Source organism: Podarcis raffonei, chromosome 5 (genome assembly GCF_027172205.1).
Source record: "Podarcis raffonei isolate rPodRaf1 chromosome 5, rPodRaf1.pri, whole genome shotgun sequence".
NCBI classification, from domain to species: domain Eukaryota; kingdom Metazoa; phylum Chordata; class Lepidosauria; order Squamata; family Lacertidae; genus Podarcis; species Podarcis raffonei.
In genome coordinates, this window is record NC_070606.1 from 82479622 (window position 1) to 82504806 (window position 25185).

At 38.7% G+C, this 25185-nt stretch overlaps 1 protein-coding gene and 1 non-coding gene across 3 annotated transcripts in view; both read right to left on the minus strand.

Moving 5' to 3' along the window:
• Positions 1-466: 466 nt before the first annotated feature.
• The window catches only part of KPNA4 (karyopherin subunit alpha 4), a 29828-nt gene continuing 5109 nt past the window's right edge, over positions 467-25185 (minus strand). Inside the window, exons 2-17 of one of the 2 annotated variants that reach the window (XM_053390410.1) lie at positions 21615-21659; positions 18682-18771; positions 18573-18602; positions 18440-18492; positions 16066-16161; positions 15886-15971; positions 14251-14337; positions 12186-12355; positions 12060-12104; positions 10962-11093; positions 9778-9906; positions 7496-7600; positions 6738-6809; positions 4861-5023; positions 4193-4287; positions 467-2402 (exon numbers count right to left, since the gene is read on the minus strand). In XM_053390410.1, the coding sequence (XP_053246385.1) occupies positions 2304-2402; positions 4193-4287; positions 4861-5023; positions 6738-6809; positions 7496-7600; positions 9778-9906; positions 10962-11093; positions 12060-12104; positions 12186-12355; positions 14251-14337; positions 15886-15971; positions 16066-16161; positions 18440-18492; positions 18573-18602; positions 18682-18771; positions 21615-21659 (1497 nt within the window). In that variant the 3' untranslated portion in view covers positions 467-2303. Of the gene's footprint in view, positions 2403-4192; positions 4288-4448; positions 4485-4828; positions 5024-6737; positions 6810-7495; positions 7601-9777; positions 9907-10961; positions 11094-12059; positions 12105-12185; positions 12356-14250; positions 14338-15885; positions 15972-16065; positions 16162-18439; positions 18493-18572; positions 18603-18681; positions 18772-21614; positions 21660-25185 lie in introns of those variants that run through there. The other variant, XM_053390411.1, reaches the window with a different exon arrangement.
• LOC128414999 (small Cajal body-specific RNA 7) lies at positions 8492-8796 on the minus strand. The gene has a single exon (XR_008330802.1). It is a non-coding gene; the product is annotated as a small Cajal body-specific RNA 7 (non-coding RNA).

Here is a 25185-nt window from a genome sequence, read left to right on the forward strand (position 1 = left end):
CAGTAGTTTCTTATTAATAGGAAAACAATTCTGCTAAAGTAGATTACAGTATGTTGAATTCTGTGGGAAGGGATAGTTGTGAAAGTTCTGGGACAACGGCTATGTATGTGACTGCATTTTTACAATTGATTCAGTAATAAAGGAGTAGAAAGGAGGGTATTTCATTGCAGATGTTTTTCCCTTGTTTTAAATAATTTGTGGAAAGCATGGTCTCAGGCCTAAAGAGGAAAAGAACATATTGAAACTATGCTGCTGAGTGAATGGAACAGAGGATCTATATTCAAGTGTAGTCAATTTGTGTGTGGCAACCTACAATTGATGAAGGCTAAGAGGCATGATTTCAGAAAGGGTGAAAGGGATTATCAAATAAAAGCATTATAATTTTGTTCTACTTGCTTAATCAAATAATGGCACACAAAAGCAGGTTCTGTAAATATTTGTATAGACAAAAATGCATACACCAATGTAACATTGTTGTAAGTTTTAATGTTTATTTTCCCCAAGACAGCCTAGCCTGCATTCTACTTGGATAAATTTCACAAGCTAGTTTTCTGCTGCATCTAGTTTTAAACTTTTAACCATGTTTCTGATGACAAGGAATGCTGCAAAAATACTCTAGTCCAACAAAGAGTTATGATCACAAAATAATCTTTATCCATTCTACTGCGTTTCAGAATTACCAGCTGATTTAAAAAAAACAACCACAAGGTAGATATAGATGCTAATGGTGGCTAACCTGGTATGTTTTCTTATAGCAAACTGTTGTTCATGCAACACTTGTGCTCAAAGGGGAAGGCACAGCATTTCCTACAATGAGCCACCTTATAAAGAGTTCTCCTTTTGTACATATTTGCAATGTCACTTTTAATTTAGTGTGCAGAACCTCAAAACTGAGGTATTATTCCAATTATAAAAACCACTTGCATTTGGTATGCAAGTTAAGAATACAAAGTTCTCTCTAAAGTGGCTCAAAATAGATTGTTCATGGCTGCCTACATCTAAAGATAAAAAGTCTAGAACAATTGGACAGATTAGGTGGTATTATTAACGGTGTTCAAACCATGACTTGATTTGTACATCTATTCACATCTCCAATCTTTTCAGCAGTACATATGCACCAAATTTTATTTTGAGGTTTCCATATCATTTTCATAGAAAACAAAGTTTGAAAACAAATAACATTGAAACACAGCACGGTATCCTACCACAACAGAAACAGCTGGTTACAGGACTCAATAAAATCTAAAAATGAGCTATGCTGTAAATTACCACATGCAAAAATAGCTTTATGTCGTCTCTGAAAATGAAAAGGATGGTGTTAAACTTATTTTTTTATTATTTTCTAGTATTATATGGCAATTTGTGTACTGCAACACAATAGTTGGAAGAGGGAAACGTTTGTATGAGTTTCATGCAAAAAATCTACACAAATTAGTTTTGATGATATGGAAAGCTTTTTTTTTTTGTAAACAATGAACAGTCATCTGGTGCAAATGCACAGGGAAGCCTTCCTCAAAGTTTTCTGACTTTACAAGCAACTAGTAATAAGCCATACAGGAAAGAAAATAACTAAAATAAAAGGGGTGGGGAATAAAACAAAACACAGGCTGCAGGAGTAAAACCATAGTCTGCTGCTAAACCGGTCTCCGTTTTTGTGTCCAGTGTTAACACTTATACACTCCTTTTGATGATTGACTAGGGTTATTATCAGCCCCCTGAAGGCAAATCAAGCTTGCATGCGTTCACATACAGCATCACAACCATACTCTCGTACACACCCCACTCCAAGACTAGGAGTCTGCTTCATGAGCAAAGAGCCCCAGATTTGAAACACACACGTGGCCCCACAGCACTGAGTCCAGACATTCACTCAATGTTGTCCATTCACACGGTGCTTCATTAGCAAGACCTGGGCTCATTCTCCTTGGACTTATATGGGCATCCTATTCTCCTTTATGCTTACATGGCTTGATGATGGAATAGTACTGCATTTCCCCCCCACAATTGCGCTAATTAAGTCAATGTTCCTCCTCAGGCACTGAAGATCTTTGACCTGTAGCCCTTTTCCTTTGAACAACCTATATAAGCATTCAGTGTGAAGTTTTTCATTACATTTTGCCACTCACTCTCACTCGCACCCACTCGCCATCTTGACTTCATTCGGGCTTTTCTGTGATTCCAAATGAAATCTTCACCATTTTCTTCCCCGATTTAATGCAGCAGCGGATCCCATGAGCCAAGCTTGATGGATCAAACCTTATTTTATTCAGTGCTGCATTGTACCTAACTTCCAAAATACCACTCTAGAACTGGAACCCTTCTGCAGGTACATTGGCAGATGAATTGAAACCAAATGTTCCACCTTGTATTGCCTCTGGAACAAGGCTTGGATCTTCATCTATCTGTAAATGAACCACACAGACCAGAAATAAGAATCTTCCAGGCTTCCAGTCCCACCTGCCTCAATGAAGGCATCCCCCACAATAGAAGGTGATCATCGACAAATGAAAAACAAGAATGACAGAGGGCAAATCATTATTGCAAATTCACCCCAGGGATGGGGGGAACGGGCTTCACTTGCAGTTCGTCTCGGTACTTGGCTCTTGTTCTGGCATGGAATGCGCTGAGTGCAAAAGCACTTTGCCTGGCGAAAACCCACCTACCCCGCCATTAAGAAGAGGAGGTTCTCCATTGAACTGGATCCTTAATTGGCTTTAAAGTACTGGCATGTGATGGAAAAGGGTTGCAACAACATACTGTGGAATATACCAGCTACATAGGTCAAAGGTTTGAATTGAGGTTAGATTTTCTTCGGCGTGAGAGCTGGTTGAGGAGAGGGAACCCCACAGTTTGTTTATTCTAAGCTTTTATATATTTATGATTCAGCAACCCTCTCGAGAATATAAGATAAAAAGATATTTACAAGTGAGGAAGGGACGTTGGATTAATAGTGATATTAACAAGCAAAAATGGAAACAGATTGATCTGAAATGAACCGAGGGGGAGGGGAAGATCAATCAAATATGACTATGTTGGAATTATTAAGACCAGGGGGTCAGCAAATGTTTTCAGCAGGGGGATGGTGCACTGTCCCTCAGACCTTGTGGAGGGCTGAACTATATATATATTTGGGGGGGGGGAATGAAGGAATTCCTATGCCCCACAAATAACCCAGAGATGCATTTTAAATAAAAGGGCACATTCTACTCATGTAAAAACACCCTGATTCCTGGACTGTCCGCAGGTTAGATTTAAAGGCGATTGGGCTGGATCTGGCCCCCCGGCCTTAGTTTGCGTACCCATGATTAAGATAGATTAATTCCCCTCAACTCCATTTAAAAACAACAGACAAGGGAAAAAGACTGAGATTTTTGTGTGCTACTGATGGAATGTAATCTAAGATAAAGTTTAAATGGGCCATAAATCTCTTGCTGGAAGGAAAAGAATTTGGGGGTTGTGATAAGAACACTGCAGAGATTCTGGGAGTTGGAAAGCAGTATTAAATCTTCAGCACGTTCGAAAACTGCCCACCTTTTCCTAGGCTGAGGGGGAAATGGCGAAGTTCTGCAACATGTTTTACTAGTGAGACAGAATGGTTTCCAGCAGACTGTCGCCTGTTCCGAGACATTGTAGCAAGGGACAGAGAGGTAAGACCTTTGAGAAACTTCGAAATTCAGTTCCGCCCCCAGCCACAATGGGAAAAAACAACAGCTGGGAAGTGAAAGAGACAACACCATATACGGACAGAAGGAATCTCCATGGACATAATAGTTTTCACATGCAGGGCAGAATAAAGATAAAGTTTGAGTTCCTCACTTGAAGCTTTATAAATTTATATATTGTAACATCACGAATGGAAATCATTAATTATGTATCTGTTGACTGAGGGATTAATATTATAACTGAAATTGATTAAGATTATGGAATGCAGTGATACAAGATCGGAAATGCACCCAAACCACCATGCGGGGAGCCACTTTAACTAAAATGTATTAATTGGAAGTTGATTGGCATTTTCCTAATTGTATAATTTGGGAATTAATTGTTATTGTTCTAATTTGGCTATTATTGGGGGTATATTGGAAAACTAACAAAAAAATAATAATATTCCAATCCAACCAAAGTCCACTACCAGATTTTTAACATTCAGTACTTTACTTCAAAATACTCAGTTTCAGAATTATGTACTTACATCATCTGAAGAGAAGAACTGATCAATGATCTCATAAGCCAGTTTGTAGATGTCTTCATTTTCATGATTTTGTAGTTGTTCAATTTTCTCCAGCCCTGTAAAGTTTAACACAAAAAAGTTGAAGGAACCCCAGACTAGCTGTAAAAATGAAAACAAATATTTTTTCAAAACACACTGGTAACCAGTATGTCCACAAATCATATTTCTCCATAGAAACTATAAAAATATTTCCAGATCTGTGGCAAAAATACAAGAACAAAAAACTGAAGGATCACTTTATCAAATCTAAGACCTTGGTATAAAAAGGTAAAGGTACCCCTGCCCGTATGGGCCAGTCTTGCCAGACTCTAGGGTTGTGCGCTCATCTCACTCTATAGGCCGGGAGCCAGCGCTGTCCGCAGACACTTCCGGGTCACGTGGCCAGCGTGACAAGCTGCATCTGGCGAGCCAGCGCAACACACGGAACGCCGTTAACCTTCCCGCTGGTAAGCGGTCCCTATTTATCTACTTGCACCCGGGGGTGCTTTTGAACTGCTAGGTTGGCAGGCGCTGGGACCGAACGACGGGAGCGCACCCCGCCGCGGGGATTCGAACCGCCGACCATACGATCGGCAAGTCCTAGGCGCCACCCGCCACCTTGGTATACAAAGGCAAATTTTTAATCGTACCTCCACATTCTTCAATAAGGTTGGCTATGGTTTCTGCCTCCTCTTCAGCCATTTTTAATATATTACTTAGCCCATCCAGCACTACTTGTACAACCTGAGCATCTTTTACTGTTAACAAGTTGCAAAAGGGAGGAATTACATTTTGTTGAATTAGGTACGCCACCTAAAAAAAGGAATAGAAACAGACATTAAGCCAATTAGGATCAATACAACTTACATAAACTGCTTGGAGGTTTATATGATTAAGCCATAAACAAATTATGAAATAATAATAAATATACTAAGTATGGAGAAAAAGGAGAGTTAATTAAAACATTTTCAAACCTACAGAAATTCAAGTAAAAGGATTCTCTCTTTTTTTTGCAAATAATTTTTATTAATTTTCCAATAGAAAATTATACAAAATTAAACATCCAATTTATCACCAACATCCTCTTTTTGGACTTCCATCAGCATGTCTGTTAATTCTCCATATTGCTCACTTACTCCACATTTCTCAATTTAATATTGCACTACATTATTATCTTGCCTTATCTTATTATTTAAACAATATTTCTAATATCCATTCTCACAAAGCTTCCTGAAAACTTACAAACGTTATCTGATCATCACATATACTTTTCATATAATCTGTAAATTTATTCCAGTCCTCAGTGAATCTCTGGTCTCGTTGGTTCCGGATCCTCCCTGTTAATTTATCCAGTTAAGTAAAAGGATTCTCACTATACTCAATAAATATTATGTCATCTAATAACTCATAATTGGTTTTGACTTTAAAACCAAACAAATATATTTTTGTTAACTCATATTAAATATGTATTTGATGAATTTGGACATAATCAACTATTGTAAAGTTGGTGAATTCTAGCTCCAGATATCGAGGGGGCTTGGCTTTTAGAATAGAGCATCATGCAAGACTCACCTGTGAGCCTACTGATTTACGTTTTTAAATCTGCAAGGAACACCAAGTGATAGCAAAATAAACCAAACCAAACCTTGGATCCAAAGGTGCATTACAGAAGCAAAACTCGACTTCGCTTCATTTTTGCTGCACTCTCCCCTATTTCTCCAGATTCCACATCACCACATCCCATACTATTCTGGAAGGTCTCTTTCCCTCAAAAACATCTTTCAGAGGGGTGCAAAGGACTTTAGTGAGAAGGGCAGCCAAACCCTATTGCAGGGGCATCTACTGTGAAACAAGCTTCTCTTGAGCATAGAAATGCTTAGAAAATATTTATTTCTTCCTCTCCCCACCCTCCACCAGTTGAGAAAGAACAGCATTGCTAGCCCTACGTTCAAGGCTTACAATGCAGCTCTCCTGTCTGGGGCGTTTTATATGCATGTGCGCACTCAAGAGAAATCCAAAGGATAGGACCCATATCAATGGCTTCAGGTTACAAGAAAGGAGATTCCAACTAAACATCAGGAATAACTTTCTGGTGGTAAGAGTTGTTCGACAGCGGAATGGACTCTTTTGGAAGGTGGTGGACTCTCCTTCACTGGAGGTTTTTAAGTAGAGGTTGCAAACAGAAAAGTTCTACACTGGTCTACGTGAAATTGATCAGAATTGGTTCTAAGTGGATGAACTGATATTTTAAAGGCAAGTATCAAAAAATGAGCACAATGTGGTATAAGGTGGTTCTTGCAAGAGGACCCATCTGTGGCTTTGATCCAGTATAATCCAGTGAAAGTTATACACTTTCAAGTCCCATTGATGTCAAGGGAAGAATTAAGTGTTTGCTTAAAAACTCTCCCACTGAAATCAGTAACACTTCTAAATGCTATTATTTGGTTGAATTGTGCTTCCTGTTTTGTACGTTCCTTTGCTGTTTTAAAACAGCCAGTCAGTCAGTCAGTCAAACTAGGTTACTTACTTGATCTTTTCTTCCACTGATTGTCAGGTTGCTTATAGCCCAAGCAGCTTCTTTCTGTGTACCAAAGTCACCCTAAAGAGAAGACAGTTGGAGGAATATCTTTATTGTCTACACAGGGGGTACACTCAGGCAAGTAACATGAGCAGATTCAGGCACCAGTCTAAAAACAGTGGATGAGCAGAGCCTCCATATCCCAAAGCTAAGACATATCCCAAAGCTAAGACAACTGGCTTTAGGATGCCAGCATCTGAGGTGTAAGTCAGCGACAGCAGGAAGAGCTGGGACCCTTCAGATGTTTTTGTACACACCAAGGACTGAAGAGATGCTACAATACCTGACCTTTCATCTGAAACAGGGACCTAGGCACAGCTTACCTGCTGCCTATCAAATGGGAGTACAGGGAGAAGAGGAAAGTACTGAAGAAAATCTCTATGACTGCGAAAAGCCCAGCAGAGGAAAAAGTGATGGATGGGTGGAGATCTTCAGGGGAGGATTGGTGGGCATAGGAAGAAAGTTGAGCACCTCCTATCCAACCTGGAGGCCTCTGCTGCTTTAATTACTTTGAATTACTCAGACTGTGGGTCTCTTGGGGACAGGCACCTGTCTAGCTGGAAAAACCAGCTTACTGCGAAGAGTGGCCTAGAACCCTCCATCAAGCATACGTACCCAACCAGCACATTTTATGTTCCACGGCTATTTCAGTACAACACACACATAGAACAATACAAAAGCTTAGCAAAAGATTGGTTTTGTCTAACCTTATCTAAAAGGTGTATTATCATTGGCACAAGGTTAGCATCTATCACCGCCTGGACTTGCTGCTGATTTCCTGCAGTGATGTTAGATAGGAACCAAACAGCTTCCTGCAACAACAAAACCGTGATTTTAAAAATATCGACAAGAAATACTTTGAATAATGAAAGTATTAATCCATCTCTGTAGAGCTAGACTTCTTTTAAAGGTGCAATACAAGCACAACTGAGAACGATTCAAATTTGATTAACCACACCCAGGCAGCAGAATTCTGCATCAGCTACAGCTACTGGGCTGTCTTCAAAAGCAGCATGATGCAGCCTGCATCACAATAGTTTATACAGAAGTTTATTAGAGCACGGATAATGGAGGACAAGTTGTTTCACTCCAGGAATAGCTGTCGCTAGAAAACTAGTTGGAGTGGGGCATAGTGGCTTCTTGGCACTGAAGCTACGTGGTCCAACAGTGACAGCTTGGAATTGAAGAGCCCTCTCAAACTATGAACCTGCTCCTTCAGAGGGAGTGTCTCTTACTGGGATTCAGTTTCAAGTAACAATACCCAAGGATGGCATGCATTTTAAAAAATTGGCTTTAACACTACTGCAGTTTAGAAGAAAGATCAGTATTAGATAGAACAGTTTGTAGTATAACAGGTGCCAGCTGTAGCACTATGTTTATCTATATGTTGACAATTTTATCTACACTTGTTTAACAGTTTGGTGGATTTTACCTGTATTTTATTCAGAATTTTATTATGTACTTTATATATTAAGAGAGTTCTGTGGTTAAGTGGTCTATAAAACTTACTATTTTTTTTTAAAAAAACTACCTATAGAAGAACAAATGAAGTTGCTACTAGTGCAAATATTTTTTGATAAATGTAGAACCCAAAGAATGTGTAATTTTTGTTTCCCATTTAAATCTTGCTTATTCTTGAGTATGGGAAAAATGATGATTTCCTAATCTAAATCATATGTTTTAGGTGTCATTAAACTGAACTCTTGGATCAGATCACATTCCTTTTGCCTAACAAAAGGAACCTGTTAGAGGTTTAAAATGTCTAGATGCAAACTGCGAGCTTATTTTGGGCTCTAATCACTGGCAATGTTGCAGTAAACCCAGGTGATTTAGCAACAAGGCCTCAGATGCACTGCGAAATCAACAGCTTCTTTATCAGTGCCCACAGTTTACATCACTATCTAACTTTTACACAACCAACCCCTTTTACTTCAGACTAAAATTTGCCCCCCTTCCCTAATGTACACACCCCTTACTATTCCCTATTACCTCCATTTCATCATTTCCAAGAGTCAGTTTATAATTCAGGTGTAGGCAAAAGACAGGCTGGAGAACCACTGACCAATTTTTGATGAGCCACCTTATATTTAAAGGCCACCAATTGCTAGGATATTATTTGTAATATTTATTTTAGGTCCTGCTCTTCATTATAACTGATCTTAGGCCAGGGTACAATAAAAATCCCATTTAAAAAAATAACCATAACCAAGAACAATGCTGGACTAGAAAGGGTCATATCTGATGCACCACAATACATTATATGTTTTATGCTTTCATATGAAAGCAGGGTTCTGCATGTTAAACAGGAAAAAAACATTATTCGGTGCCACTATGAGATGGCCAAGCAAAAATAATGGACTGAATGACCACCTCAAACTGTCCAGTTATAGGAGTTTGCTACATTATTCAGAAAGTTTTCTTGAAGTTTAGAAAACTACTTGTGGGATTGCCTTACCCTGTAAGTGCCGACTTGAATGCTTTGATCTGTGAAACTGACACTGTTACATAATACTTGCTACACAGCTGTAATAAATCAATCTTTCAGTGTTGCAGCACTTTGGAACTCCCTGTCTATACTCCTCAGGCAGACATTTCCGTCGTACTCTTTCCAATGACCGTTTAAAGCTTTTTTGTTTAGGCAAACCTATCCAGGCTTGTAGATGTTGATGTGTTGCATTCTTTTTTACTGTTGATTTTAATTATCTTTAAAAAAATTAAACTGCTTTTATTTATAATTTTGTATTACCTGTAAATTGCTTAAAGAGATTTTACTACAATCAAGCAGTATAATTTTTGTGAAAGAAACAAACAAATAATTAAATAAATATGCTCCTTGCAAAGGAATTGCTACATTACAATTTCTACAAAAGTCAGAACAACCTTTCAAGTAAAGAGATTGACGATTATCCTGTACTTTTGTTTGATAGATATGTCACACAGTCCCCTGGTATCAATTTTCATGCATTCAGCGACATGCCCATTTTCATACCTTATTAATTTTTTCTTTGGGGTGAGTCAATAGGGCAGGGAAGTGTGAAAGAGCTTCACAATTCAGAACTACCTGGGTCTGTTCATCAGTACCAGTAACAATATTTCCTACAGCTCTGAGTGCGGCAGTCTGAAAGAAAACATTTCAAAAGTTAAAACCTGATGGCTTGAGCAGCATGTTTTGAAATCAAGCATTATAGCATTAAGACTACATGATTTGACTGAGGTTGAAATCCTATTCACATTTACTTCTGAGTAAGCATGTACAGGATTGCACAACACAGCTTTAATAGATCAACGGTACCACTTAAATCAGGTAGGAGACATGGTCTCCTCCACTCCCCGGCAAAAATAAAAACTTGTAACTTTACAAATCTGACAATGAAAGATTTGAGAAATTAGGATTTCTGAAACAGCTACTGTGTTGAGCAGCAGATTCATCTTTTTCATGAGCCAGATTTTGATGGTGAAAATGGTAATGGGTTGAGCTGGTATTACACAAATAAACCTTAGGGTCACACACTTAGTAACTTCCTGGCTTTCAGCAAATCAGTTGGCCATTGCATCTGAATTGAGAAACAATGGTTTGTGCAAAGCCTGATTTGTTTTGTCAGACTGAATGACAAGCAATGGCTTGCTAAAAGGCAGGTTACAAATCAGAGTGCAAAAAAGAACTTAGTCCCACCTCTCCATATACTTCATTATATCTGAACCAATCTACAACGACTTGCAGTTTGTATCCAGAGCTGGAAAATTGAAGTGGAAGGACCTAGCACCCATTTTCAACCACTTTGACTCTAATTTGATAGCATATCCCATATTCCTAAATCTGATAAAATGAAATATTAAAGAATACCTCTCTATTACAATGAGCATTAAACTTGCTAGTTAACAAAAGCTTGCACTCAGCAGAAACTAAAGAAAGCTACTGTCCTTTTATTTTTTGAATCTATTTTGTCCTATGGGGACAGCAGCTTTTAAAATGTTTATTCAAGGCAAAAACACGATTACACATTCCACAAAATATGAGAAACATTCAAGTCAGAATTTTTTTTTACATTTCTGAGCTTGACAAACACAGTGACTGAACACAGTAAGAATACAATGTGCTTCATGCTGTAAATTTCTAATGTAATGCTGTCAGCAAAAATGCTTCAAATAAAGGAGAAATGGTACAAGACTCACTTGCACTTTAACTTCCTGATGGCTGAGAAGAGGAACCAAATGAGGAACTATCCCCGAGTCTATCACCATCTGTATCTGTTCATTGCCTGAATCTGTTAAGTAGGAGAGGGCCCAGACTGTATCTACCAATATCTGTTCAAAAATCAACAAGACACATTAAAGTAATACAAAGGAGGTTCTGCAAGACACAATGAGTCATATATAAACAGAAGCATTTCCCACTGAAAACAGTAATGTTCTTAGCCTACTTAGTATTTTAAGTTTCTGCAACATACCACAAAATAAATCGCAGAGGGTATCTGTCAAAATCCCTTGCAAATTTTTGTTTCATACTTGCTTTCAAAAACATTTCCTGCTGAATCTTAAAACATGTTATGCTGCCAACTCCTCAGCTATGACACTTGTCTAATTTCCACCAGCAAGTATATACATTATATCAAAAGGCCTCTGGCCTCTCCTATGTATTGGCAGAGTGGCTTCTGATTTTGTTGCAGGTCAAGTCCAAACCCAACTAAGAACAGAACGTACAGAGAAGCAGGTTCTGCAGATTTATTCCTGAACTGAATGGGTGCTGCATACAGAGAACGGCTGTCCAACAGATAAGTGCCTCAAACGCTAAGCCCTTCCAAAAAGGACAGAATTGTCCCACTCAGCTGATCCAGAATGACAGTTCTGGTAGGTATTCTTATTTTAAGGGAATGATCCTGTCCACTACCAACTTAGTGTTTGCCTATGGATATATGTTAAGTAGAGAACCAGTGGGAAGTCTATGCAAGTCTCACCAACCCCTGTGGGAGATGAAATTTGTGCCAGTTCATATAACTGTTCTGCAGTTACCAGGACCATAGCCCCCATGTAAACTGCAAGTTGTCTGTATTTGTGAACTGTCCCTCAGTTTTGTGGGAGCACTGACTTCTGAAATAAGTTTTACTCCTTTGAGAGACTTTTGCTTCGTTAATAAGACTGACAAGTATCCACCAATATAGCCAAAGAGGCACAAATTGCTTTCAGGGGTAACCTGGCGAGGCTGCGATTTGTTTTTTCAATATGTGCTTATAATTAATCAGTAAACAGGCCGTGCAATATTGAGATACTCACATTTACATCTGTGTGATGAATTAAAACACAGAGTGCTGGGAGGATCTAGGAGAAAGAGAAAAGGGTAATTCAAAATTCTGCAGGAAAGCTCACAGTGATAAAATTTCAACAAAGTAGTAGTTTTACCTCCTGGATCGTTTCCATTGGTGGAGGCGGGTCTTTGTGGCGACACAAGTTGACCATTACCCAAGTAACATTTCTTAAGAAAGTTATGGGAATAGATGGGCTGATGAATGACAGCAGAGGCTTCACCACTCCAAGACTAATGACATAATCTCTACACTGGGGTCCATCACCTGTATAAACATGGAGGAGCTTGTGGGTAGAAGAAATATCAACACTGGTCTATCAAAATTACTTTTCCCCATCAGGATAGCTCTCTGTATGTGAACAGTTTGAAATAAGCAACTTCCAGGTATAGACTCAGTTTGTTAGAATGCCTGATTTGTAGAATTTAGAGTTGGAAAGGGTGCTTGCAAGTCATCTAAGTCCAACCTCCTCCTTGATGTAGAAAATCTACAAAGGATGGCTGTCCAGCATCTGTTTGAAGACCTCTGGACAGAGAGACGCCACTCCCAAAACCCCTTTTGGGAAAGCAGAAAACAAGCCCTTGCCTTTTTCTGTAACAGCCCTTCAGGCATTTGAATAGTGTTGTTGGGGCAGCATTTGAAATAATGAGAAATGAGAATGCTTCTACATTTCATCATTTTTAGCCAATGTGTAAAGTCAAATTGACAAGTGCTATGGAGAAATTTAGAGTAAATAACCCAGGAAGTCCTTTCTTCAAAAAATTGTAGAAGAAACTGATTGTTCATTTTCAAACTTTCTTCTTACCTAGTAGAAGCAGAACAGTTGCTACTGAGAGAAAATAACTAAGAGAGAAAATAACTACAGTGTAGCTGTAAATCTGATTTTTTTTGGGGGGGAGACTACGCACTCCACCCCTAAGCATGAACACTATAAATCCCTTTTTGTTACAAAAAAGAGAAAAGGGTGCTTATCAATGTTCTGTTAACATGGCTGTAGCTATTATGAGACAGAAATAACTACAACAAATGGTCTTAGAATACACTGCCTGCTTTTTAACAATTTAATCTTGAATTTTTCCAAGTATGGGCATCTTGGCTGCCATAAATCTTATGCCTCATCTGAACTCTCCCCTCCACATACTCCAAATACCATGCTAGGTTGTTCACTGAAATGTAGTATTTCCAATCTATGAAAAACCAACAGTAAATTCTGGAAACTTGAATACTTTGCATGGTTGGGGGGGGGGGGGAAGCAGGACTATTTTTTGTCACTAACAGCTATGTTGTAAGTAGACATTCAAGAGGTTAAGCCTTTTGAAACATAGAAATGCAATCATGGAAAATGTTTCACCAGTGAGGCCCCTGATTTATTTGTGAGTTCTCCAAAATAGAATACAAATTGGTGTATGACATAAAAGGTATGCAAATATATGCCCTCTTTTGCACGTGGCTGCGGAGGGCCCAATCCATATATAATGCATTAGGTCTAGAAAATCATGTTGGCACCTATGCACAGGATACACTACCAAGACTAGATATATTAAGCTAGCATAATAGCTTCTTCAACCTGCCCTGCCCATTTCTGGACATGCATAAAGTCAAGTATGAAGTCATAACCTTCTTGGCTGAGTGTCCTAGAAGACCTGCCCCCTGTCTTGAAGGCCTTTACCCACCTGGCCTGGGGGAGGGGCTGACTGACTCCAGCCAAAAATCCAGAGGCTGCTTGAACAGACTCTTGGGCTGGAGTTTTGTTTTGTGGGCTTTGTTGGGGGGGGGGATTGCTGCTGCTCAGCAGCAGAAAAGCTATAGACTTCTGATTCTTAACTGTTGTAGTTTAAAGGATGTAGCTTGATACAGAGAACTAGAAATGCATATGCTATGCATAGGTATCAGATATTCCACCAACTTGGGAGCTTTGCTTGCTGTGTGATGAATACCGACAATAAGTGCACCATGACCTGAATAACTCATGTAATATCCTTCCATGTGATTTACTTGTCTTAACCTTCATGTGCCTAACTAAAATATGCTTTGGGAAAACACTCCCCCGCACAATTGTGTACAAGGCATCGCTGGAGAAAAATAGCTTTCATTCAGTAGTAAAATTCTAAGCAGTTCTCATTGTCATAGTAGTGGAGTTTCTACACAGAAATGCAACAAACCTATGATATTGCCTAAAGCCCATACTGCCTGCTCACAAACATTTTGATGGGGCGAATGCAGCAACCTCAAAAAAAGTGGGACAGCATCTGCAAAATAAAGAAAAATATTATGACTCACTTTTTTTAGTTTCCATAGCCCCTTGGCTAAGATCCAAGATTTAAACTTTAAATCATGCAATATATAAACAGTCATTCCTCATTCAAAGATATTCAGATTGCAAATCAGGCATAGTCGCAATTTGTCTAGTTATCACTCAACTGATACATAATTTCAGGGGCTTAGTGCATGGAACTGAACCCTTGAGAAAAAAAGAAGCGCCTTTCTGAACCTCCAGTTCTTCCTCCAAAGCACTATAATGTTCAAAATAAATCTTTCAAATTTTGTCCAACAGGCAAGATGCACAACTGTGTCTGGAACTTAACATATCTCCCCAATGAGATGTAGCACACTCAGTATGCAGACAGAACAATGATGTGTAAAAGTGGAATTACCACACACTTATTTATGTTCCCTTTGCATTATGGCTGAAGGTAGCATGAAGCCTCCGTCATTGCCACTTCAGTTTTGCAAAGCTCTACAAAAAGTATCCTTCTCCTGTGGAATACTTCTAAGCATGTAAGGCACTAAATCCCACTGACAGCCCATTTTCAATTTTCTATATTTTTTATCTTTAAGCAGCCATTGGGTTGGATCCAGACCTCCTGTGAACACTGCTGACCATCTCTCCTACTTCCTGCAGCCTGTTGAACAGCTATGAAGGGTTGCAAGAGCTTGTGGAATAGCATGAGAGGTGTCAGTGGGATTTGCCGAGGCGGCAGGAAAATTGGTGAAAACCACCTTTCCAGCAGGAAACCCGCATTGGTTCTTCATCCCCTCTGAGAACTGAAGAAGTCCTTTCACTCTAGTAAGGGCAAGTCTGGATCCAACCCATTATAAAAGAAAACTAGAGAAGTAACTCTTTTTTTAAAATATAAAAAGTCTTTTATACCGATCAAGAAACACTGAAAACAGTCATATATCAGCAGTGGATAGTTCCAGAGATATTCTTCAGATTATATATATTTTAAAGGCAATTCCACATATTCAAAACGATGTCCAAACACTAAACAGCAGTTAATCTTAGCTACGATTAGTGAAAATAAGTCAGTTTAAAAGCTTGGCTGGCTTGTTTCCCACTAATCACAGTTTGTCTAAGTTCAGATGTCTCAAGCTGAAGTTGTTCTAAAAAGGAAGAGAAAGTTTATGGATGCCTCTTCATAGTGGTGCCAGAAGGAAGGCGGGAACTAGACTTGTTATTGTAATGCGAAACTATGGTTTAGTGTTACATGCAAATTTGGCCACAAGCTCCAAATCAATTCGTTACTTACTAAATCCCATATTTCTGATCACAAAGCGGGAACACCTTCAGTGCTATCCAAATTTAATTTCAATTTAGTGAGAGATTATGTACACATCTTCCTTTTCAGAGTATGATTCATTGATTAGCATTTAGAATTCAATCATCCTGGCTACAGCATCAAAGAACCAACTCATTGGCACATGTGAATAAATGCCCAAAGAAGAAATATAACGTGTGCATAGTTCTACTCAATCAGCAAGGCATTTTTGCAGGAGTTAAGTACTGATTAACTTACTGGATTGAACAACAGCTTGCGTTTGTTCAGAAGTTCCGGATGCAATATTCGTCAGTGCCCATGCTGCTTCAAACTGTAAAGATGGACTAAGAATATAATAAGAAACAAACAATAGTTTATTACAATACTTTTGATCAACTGCTTGAGAAACCAACTGTTCCTTTAAAGGCACATACTCACTTGTCATCTCTTTCAAGGCAGTGCACTAATATGGGTAATATTCCAGATTTTATTAAGTCATCAATAGGCGGGTTGCGATCACTGGAGAGTAGTTTTCTATTCAGAAATATTTGGAAAGTAGAATATCAAACTTTCGGGCAAAGTTCAAATGGCTCCAATTGATTATTATAGCTAAAAACATGAAGAGCAGCTGACAGGGATTTCACAGCATACTCCATTTCCTATCTTAACATAAAAATTAAAAAATATGGTAGTAATTATTCTGATATTTCATAAGTAACAATCAAATACAATTTAAATTTAAAGCAGTAATTCTGAATGCATTATCTTCTCCCCCCCCTCTTGACATTTGTCAAATATATTTTGAAGTCCAAAATGTCTTAAATTAAATCAAAATTAAACTGAAAGCAGATCAAAGGCAAGCAAATGTGCCCATTTGCCTCTTTTTAAAAGAGAAGACACAAGATAGCTACCTGGGCCAGAGTGCTAGACAGTACAAAAAGACTGGTTCTCTCCTTTTTTAGTGGGTAAAGTTCTTGTCAGGATGGAGAGAATGGATGGCTGCAGAAATGTGGAATGCTCTCCCCCGGGGAGGTTTCCCTGGTACCTTTGTTACAAATCTTTAGGCGCCAGGCAAAATCATTTCTCTTCTCCAAGGCCTTTGGCTAATTAAACAATCTATGGCCTTTAAACTAGGGGAAGGGTGTGGGTTATTGTTTTCATTTGTTATTGCATTATGCATTCTTGTGTTTTTATATTGTAAACCACCCTGTGAATGATGGTATACAAATTTTATAAATAAAATAAAAAGGTACGTGTGTGAGCGGAAGTGTGAGGTGCCAAGCATCTTGAGCAAAAGGGCATAGGGTGCCTCTAGTCCTGAAGCACCACCCCTGCCTTAAACAGAACAAAGGTTTCTTGTATACCTCGAAGAGAAGAGTTTAGAGCTGGACAACTGGCTGCTCAAGTATTTCATGAGGCCAAAGAATGACACTACACATGTGACAGTCTACTGCTGTTTATTTCATTATCACGCCATGTGTTAGCAAGAGAAGGAGTGAGAACTGTTTTTCCCCTAATCTTGAAGCAGTCAGGTTCATACCCATGATACATTAGATAATGCATGAAAATAGAACAGGTCAAGCTGTTGCCACTGATATATGGGAGAGCTGCCTTTAAAAACTGACATTAAATATTTTAATATATTAATGAAATATTTATAGACCACACTTTATTTATCCAGGTACTAGGTCTGAGTCCAGAATATAAATAAAAAAGGCAAAAAAATATGAAGGCAGTTAAAACTATGACATCAAAATATTGAAACCATGAGTAGTCAACATGGTGCCATCCAGATATTGCTGGACTATAATTCCCATCAACTCCATGCAGCCTAGTCAATGATCAGAGATGATGGGTGTTGGGAGTTCAAGAACATCTGAAGGAAACCAAGCTATGAATAAATATAACCCTGGGATAATCACTCACTTAGAAATCCTTAAAATACCCCTGCAAATAAATCAGTCTTGATCTGATACCATCATGATAGCAATGTTGGCACCAGCAGCACTTTTAAATGAAGGGTATTTTACATATCAGGTGCAGGTTAGTTCACTTCCCCTGACAATGGAACAAGGAGAAGAGCCCCTCTGGCAACTACTTCTTCAGGTATGTGACCCAATACTTTGAACTGGGCTCAAAAGCAGCCAATATAACTTTGAAAATTGGCATTAAGCAACTCTATCTGGCCGTACCCATTAAAATTCTGACAGCTGCATTCTACACCTATTGAAGCTTCCAGTTTGTCTTCAAGGCAGTCTTGTAACTTCATGGAAGTTATAAGCATGGACTGCTGTGGCAAAATGGTCCCTGTCCAGCCAAAGCTGGTTACTTTCTTTGGCTCTTTTTAATTTCTCTCTTAATTTAACTGTTAAGATGGCCCTGGCATTCCAGGATAAAAGTTAAAGAGGGAGAACACTTATTTCATGAATCATTCACAATTACATGTTATATAACCTTCTTGAAAGTTCTATTTGGCAAACTAACAAAACATCTGACCAACCATCCAACTTTTATCATCTATCAAAAGTGCACTATTGAAAAAAAACAGCCTCAAACAATTTTCCTTAAAATATATATCCTTTTGTGCCCAGTTACTTCTGGCATTTTGTGAAATATTGATTTCATCAATATTTGCATGTGAAAAATGGAATTCAATTGTTGATCAATTTGTGCTCCAAACCATTTTAGAATATGTCAAATACAGATTATCAAAGAACCAACATTTCCAGTCATAACACAGTACAGCTACCGATTCCATTAACAAACTGTACTACCGTAGAAGAAAGCATATCTGAGTAAATTATTCTCTTACCTTGCAGCCTGCACTGCACTTAACTGGATACCTTGGTTGTCACTTGAAGCATTCTAAGAAATAGATATATTTAAAAATCAGGACTTTCACAATATAAGTGAATTTTAAAAACAGAAGTGGTTAAGATACTTACCTGCACTATTGCCTCTAGAGACGTGTTTTGCTGAAACAAATATCAAAGCATTAGAAATGCATTCAAAAAGACATACGTATATAATATTTAATCACCAATTAGTTCTTACCACTCTGAAGTCACCATCTATATCAGAATCTTCACAGATATCTTCATGAGGTACGTTTCGTCTCTTTAACAGATGCTCATCTCTTTTGTTCTTTTAAATACAAAATACAAATTACATTCAGACAAGGGGCCTCTGCTTTCCCCAATGCTTCAAAAGTGTATTATAAATATTTGTAAAATTTAAAAAATGCAAATACGTAATGTAAGAAAAATGAAGTGCAAAGCAATAAAAAATATTAACGGTAGAAAATACCATAAGAGGCTTTTAATTCATATTACAGTATAGAAAAAGTAAATGTGTTACATGATTTACATAACCTGACACAGTACACATTTATATTCACTATTTATAATTTGCCAACCAAATTTTATGTTCATATAGGTAACAGTTTTGTGTAATTCTAAAGCTTGCATGTTCCAAAGTTTTAAATGATCAAGTACATAAACTTTTTGGGGAGGAACAGAGTAATGGAACTAAAGAGTAGTCTATTCATGGAGTTTTACATGGAGCAGTTGAGGAATGGCAGCCATGGATGAAAAAGAACTATGCAGTTGAAAGGTTACTGTAAGTCACTTTAGAAATATCTAGAATTCTGAAAAGCAGCATAAAAGCTAACTTAGAACAGTACCCAACAATGTAGTTCCATTAGTGAAAGGTCTGGTTGATAAAGGAACTTCTCCCTCACATCTCCCAGCACATAACTAAATCTTTTGAGAAGATCTGGAGAGGGCGCGGGGCGGTGGGTAGTTTTATTGTATAAAAGGAAATCCTGACACTAATGCAAGCACTTTGTTGGGTACCAACATAAATAAATAAAATGCCTAATACCAATCATTTTTTTTTGCCAATTATATAGATAGGTGCCAACCTATTTACTCTCAAACAAAATTCCTATAGTTATGCCAAGGAAACTGGCATTCTACTATTGGATTATGGATCTTACATTAATATGTATATATGCATTTACTTGATATTTTTCTTTTCCCACTCCAAAGTTTCAGACTTTTTGAGAGGAGCAGAGGGATACAAGCAAAAAGCAAGTTGTCTGTGCAGAAATGTGCCTTACATGGCAATAGTCAAGGAACAGCAGTAATGAGAGAGAAAGGAGAATGCAGAGCAAATAGCTATCCCCGAACATTGGAAGCTCTGTAGACCTCCTCTAAATTCTGAGCACATATCATCCCAAACGTATTTTTAAACTTTTTCTGCAGTCAAAATAAGAGCCAAAATTCTCCTAATACATTTAATACAAACAACCCCAATTATTTTTGAAAAGGATTTTCCTTGCTACACATGCCCAATTAAACTTAAGTGCAATTTGTATCTACATAAGGAAAAGAAGTATTATCAGTGATATACACCAAAACAAAAAAGTCAATTGTACAGCAAGGAAATAACTTGGGTAAATAATCACTTTATAATGTGCAAAGCTTAAAGAAATCAATCATTATACATAGAAAACAATAACACATATTTAAACAGCAGTATTAGTAGAGCTCAATGCTTCAAGTGAAATCAAACAGAGGTGAGACGAATCAAATTTAAACAGTTTAGCATTGCAGCTAGTTACCAATTAAAACATTGACCATGGCTGGGAAACTTCTAATGACAGGGAAAAGTAGTATTTCAGGACTGAAGCGTCTGGAGTTTTCCATGAACAAATAAGAAACATAAGTTTGTAAATTTATGACCTTTGTATGTTAGCCATACTCAGTGAAGAACCATTAAAACTTAAGTCAATTGATTTCAATGGGAATCTGCAAGTGTGACTAACACTAGTTTTCACCCAGAGCACAGATAATCTATTTCATTCTAAAAACTGCACTGCCTTACAGGGAACTTTCTGAGGGTGGCATGTCAGTGTTGAGTGCAGGCAGAGTCAAAAGAGGGCAAATCAACAGCAGGCTACATTCCAGACGTGCAGAAACCAGAGATTTCTACAACCACCCTCAAGCAAGAGGTATAACTGAAGCTCATGGACACATTGCAGTCCCACAAAAGCATTCAAAAAGGACACAAAGCAGGTCAAGGGATATGGACTAGGAGAGTTTCAAGGGCTGAAAAGCAAGGCCTGGAGGTTTTCATCCTTGCACAGTACAACCGCATCTTGCGTGCAATTAACTTGTGCAATTTCAATATTGAATGGCTGAAAGCTGGCCAGTTGAAATCCTGCAAATTGCGTGCACGATGGAGAGCTTAAAATTTCCTTTTGCATGTGATATGGAAAGAGCTTTTTATCTCTCAGACGTGCTTACTGGGGTTCTGAAATGCTCTCACAAAATCTTGCAGGAACTCAGATAGCCCTGCAAGATAGCACAAGAGTATCCCAGAGCACAGTAAGCAAGAGTGGTTCTGCTGGGGTGATTTGGGTATACGAGTTTTTTCATGTATGTGCCATCCCCGGAACATAATCTTCATGCAAGATGCTTTTGTATGATAAACTGAAGTCACCAAACAAAATTGACTGGCATTAGATTTAGGGCTCATGTTCCTTGACTGATCAGAGGTGGCAGAGGATTCTTTAACATGGGGAAAGGGAACAGAGCACATTTCTACATTCTTGATAGCAGTGGTTCACAAAGGGTATGGCGCGCCACACTGGTGTGGCAGATGAGGATGGCAAGTGTGGTGGGAAGATTCAAGGACAGTCAAAGGAACATTTAAATAGTATAGTCTAGTAATTTTTTTTATTTGCAGAATATGGATAGGTATTTTTTTTTCAAAATCAATCACTGCTCAGAGTTGTTTCTTTTTGTTTTCCAATGTATTTATTATCAGTAATTTTTTTTGGTGTGGCACGAACCAATTTTTATTCTAAAAGTCTGGGCCTGAGAAAAGAGTTTGGGAACCACTGCTTTATGGCGACTGCTGCATCTGCAGTGGATTGGATCAAGCCCACACTAAATTAGGTGATAAATAGCATTAAATCTTACCTTTCTTAATTCCACAACGACTTCATTTCGTTGTCTTCTCATAGTCTGTAAAGTTACACAAGAAAGTTACATCTAGTTTCCACTATTTATTAAGGCACAAACTACAGTGTCTCGAGACCTAAATGTCAATGTGGGGTTCAAACAATTCCCCACATGAAATTATAGGTTAACTATTCGAAGCATGAAAACTGCATACCCTTTGTTGTGGCTGTCTGAATTGGCTGCCTCAAGCCTTAAAAATGAATATTTAGCATTAGAAATTTGATGAAGGAAAAGTAGGTACAGTATTCAACTACTGAAACCAATGTAACTAGTTAAGGGGAAGCCTGGGGTCATATTTTAATACATGGTGTTTCTTTTATAGCTCTCATATTTATTTTTCTTATGTATATCTTACTTTTCTTCCATCATAGAATGCAAAGCAGGGATCACCCATCTAGACACTGACCAGACCCAGACCTGCTTAGCTTCAGCCAAGGAGATGGGTGATGCTTTTAGATCATACCCTCATCCACTATGGCAAAATGAAGTAACCTAGCTATTGCCAAATCTCATTCTCTCATGAAAGTAAGTCCGATACAGAAGATACAGATTTAGACTCTCTATTAGAATGCTACCTAATGTTAGGAGTGCTTTTTCTTCTAGAAAAAAAAGGTACTGTTACTATGTATCCTTGAGTACTTGAAGAAAAGAAACACTAACTGTTAGGCAGTTGACATGTTTACTAATTGTATACAGACCAGTGAAACCTGCAACAAAATGAATAACAGTAGCCCACCTAGCCTGAAAAAAAGGATAGCATGATCAGGTCATGGGTGTGAGCAGAAGGAGGGAAGAAAAAAATCAATATTTTTTGTTTTCTAAGCCTCCTGGACCTTCTTCTGCTGTGCTACACAAAAACATCAGAAGGATCAGTTCTAGTGCTGGCTGTCAGACCTGAGCCATTTGGGGGGGCAGAACAAGAAAGGGAAACCGCTCTTTTCCTTCCTTAAACATCCCTGCACGTTACAGGAAGTGGGGGTGATTTCTAAAACATTAGGAGACATATCCTCTCAAACCTAATCACACACAGCCTTATTTTCTTTAGCTGGCATCTACGTCTATATTCACTAGGAAAGCCAAACTCAGCCAGTTCCCTGAGCAGACTGAGTATACATCCATCCCATAATCCTCAAAGTTAAAGAATTGTGGGATGTGTTCTGCTGGTGCTACTTAGCTCAGGGAACTTGCCTACACTGTTCCTTGTCTACCATCACTGTGGTACTTTTAAGAACAGGGAGAAACAGCTAAGGAAGCTGTATCACCCCATCCCAATATTTTTAGGAAAACTTTCAATTGATCTAAATAGAAGATTGACAATTGCTTTAAAGAAGCATATTTTCATACCAATACTATGGCTTTCAAAAATTAGCATAGATCTGTGCCAAATTAAAAAAGTACTTTAAAAGCAGTGACAAAAATAAGCAATGCATAGAAAGATTACAGAGAAGGAAAACATCTAAAAATACAACCCTATCCAACACCTAACCAACAGTACTGTTGCTCAATATTTAAAGTAAGTATTTCAGGCATGTCCATTCATGTTCTATTGTCCAAAACTGACATTGACAGCCAGAGGTTTCACACTAAGGATTTCCTATAGGAAGGCGTTTCTAATACACACCCATCGGCATACATACAGGCAACAAAATATCTGATTAAACTCAGACAGGGTCAATAGTTCAAGCATGAATGAAAATGTGGCTTATAAAATCTGATAATATGTTGAGAGCCACTGCACAAGTACGTTTCCAAGCACTATTTGAAGTGTTGGTGCTTAACTTTAAGGCCCTAAACTGCCTTGGCCCTGTATTCTTTGACATTTCCACTGCAGCAGAGACAAGTTAGTTCTTTGTTTAAATTTAAAACGAAGTGAATTGCCTCTTCAGCGGGTGGCATGAATCTTAAAGATACCACAGTCCTTCAATTTTCTCATATATTATCATGGTCTCAGGGATCACTTAAAACAATACCATTGTCCACTGAATTGCTAGAGATTCTGGCCAGCACTGCTCATCTCACATCTTGCCTCACATCCATAAAGATTGGCAATGACTTTGAGTTGCTCCTGCCACCTTCTCCAGTTTGTACTTATATTTCTGAAAATCCAGTTTAAAAAACTGGAGCTGCTAGTCCAAAGGCAATCTTAATATCACGAAGCCAATATGTATCCTCTGAAGTACAAAATCTGATTTTAATGCAGAAGTGACTCCACTTCCAGGATCAAGAACGAATTTCTGCTATCTGCACAGATCTAGGAACCCTCTGATCAGGTCTCACCAACTGCACAAGTAAACCAAGAGATTGCTTTAGGTCAGTGTTTCCCAACTGGGGGCCATATGGGAACGCCAGGATATTCCAAGGGGGCCACAGGTGAAAATCGCGTAAATGGAGTGCTACAGCACAAGGTTAGGGGACCACAGAGGGAAGTGAGAAGTGAAGAAAAGAAATCAATAATAAAAAAATATTCCTGATTGGCTGGCTATCCGCTTGGCCAATTGCAAGCGGATGGGGGGGGGGCAGCCCACAAGGGCTGAACGCTTCTTTTTGGCATGTGTGTTTTCTTAGAGCAGTCCCGGTTTGTTTCCTGTGGGAGAGGGCGATCGTTGAGGCTCTCGTTTTGATCAGCAGAGCCCATGATCCAGAACCTCCAGGTCAGGTAAGTGCGGGGGTGGGGTGGCAATGCGAGTCGGAGCTGCTTGTTGCTACCGCCAGTCTGGACCAAGTGGCAGCCTGGGCCTGGCTCTGCACGGCGCAGGGTGCAATCCACCCCAGCACCTAGCTGAACGGGGTTGTCTGGTGCTGCTGACTTGCATCTAGTAAATAACTAAGTAAATAACACAAAAGAAAGCCACAATGAGTTCAGTGAGCCTAACTCCCAGGTAAGGGTTTGTGGGGCTATAGTTTTATCTGGGCAGCCAGGGCTCCTCTGGACAACAATATCTTTTTGCACCAGGTCAGTGAGGACCACTTGCTTTTTAAAATTCTCCCATTTTCACATAACTTCCTGTGCGCCTTTTGGACTGTATCTGTAGGTTTCCCCCTCTGTGTCAAATAAGTGTTGTTTACTTTTTATAATACATAGAACATGGATCTCCCTCGGGAGGTTCTGGACTCTCCTTCCTTGCAGGTTTCTAAGCAGAGGTTGGATGGCCATCTGTCGGGGATGCTTTAGCAGAGTTTCCTACATTGCAGGGGGATGCACTAGAAAGATGACCCTTGAGGTCCCTTCCAGCTCCATGATTCTATGTTTTTCAGCTTCAACAATATTTCATTATCATTTTATGTAACTGTATTTTGTATAAATTATAAAAATTATAAATAAAGCATGTTCTATTTACAAACAAGTTATTTAAATAACTACTTTTCTACCAGTAGGATGGGGGAGGCATGGGTGTAGCCAATATTTTTGTTAGGGGGCAGAACCTCAGATTTGTATTGATTTTTACTTATTGGGGGGAGCTGCCCCCCAGGCTATGCTCTTGGGGTTCCACAGGTCGGGAAACATTGCTTTAGGTGACTGTATTTTTAG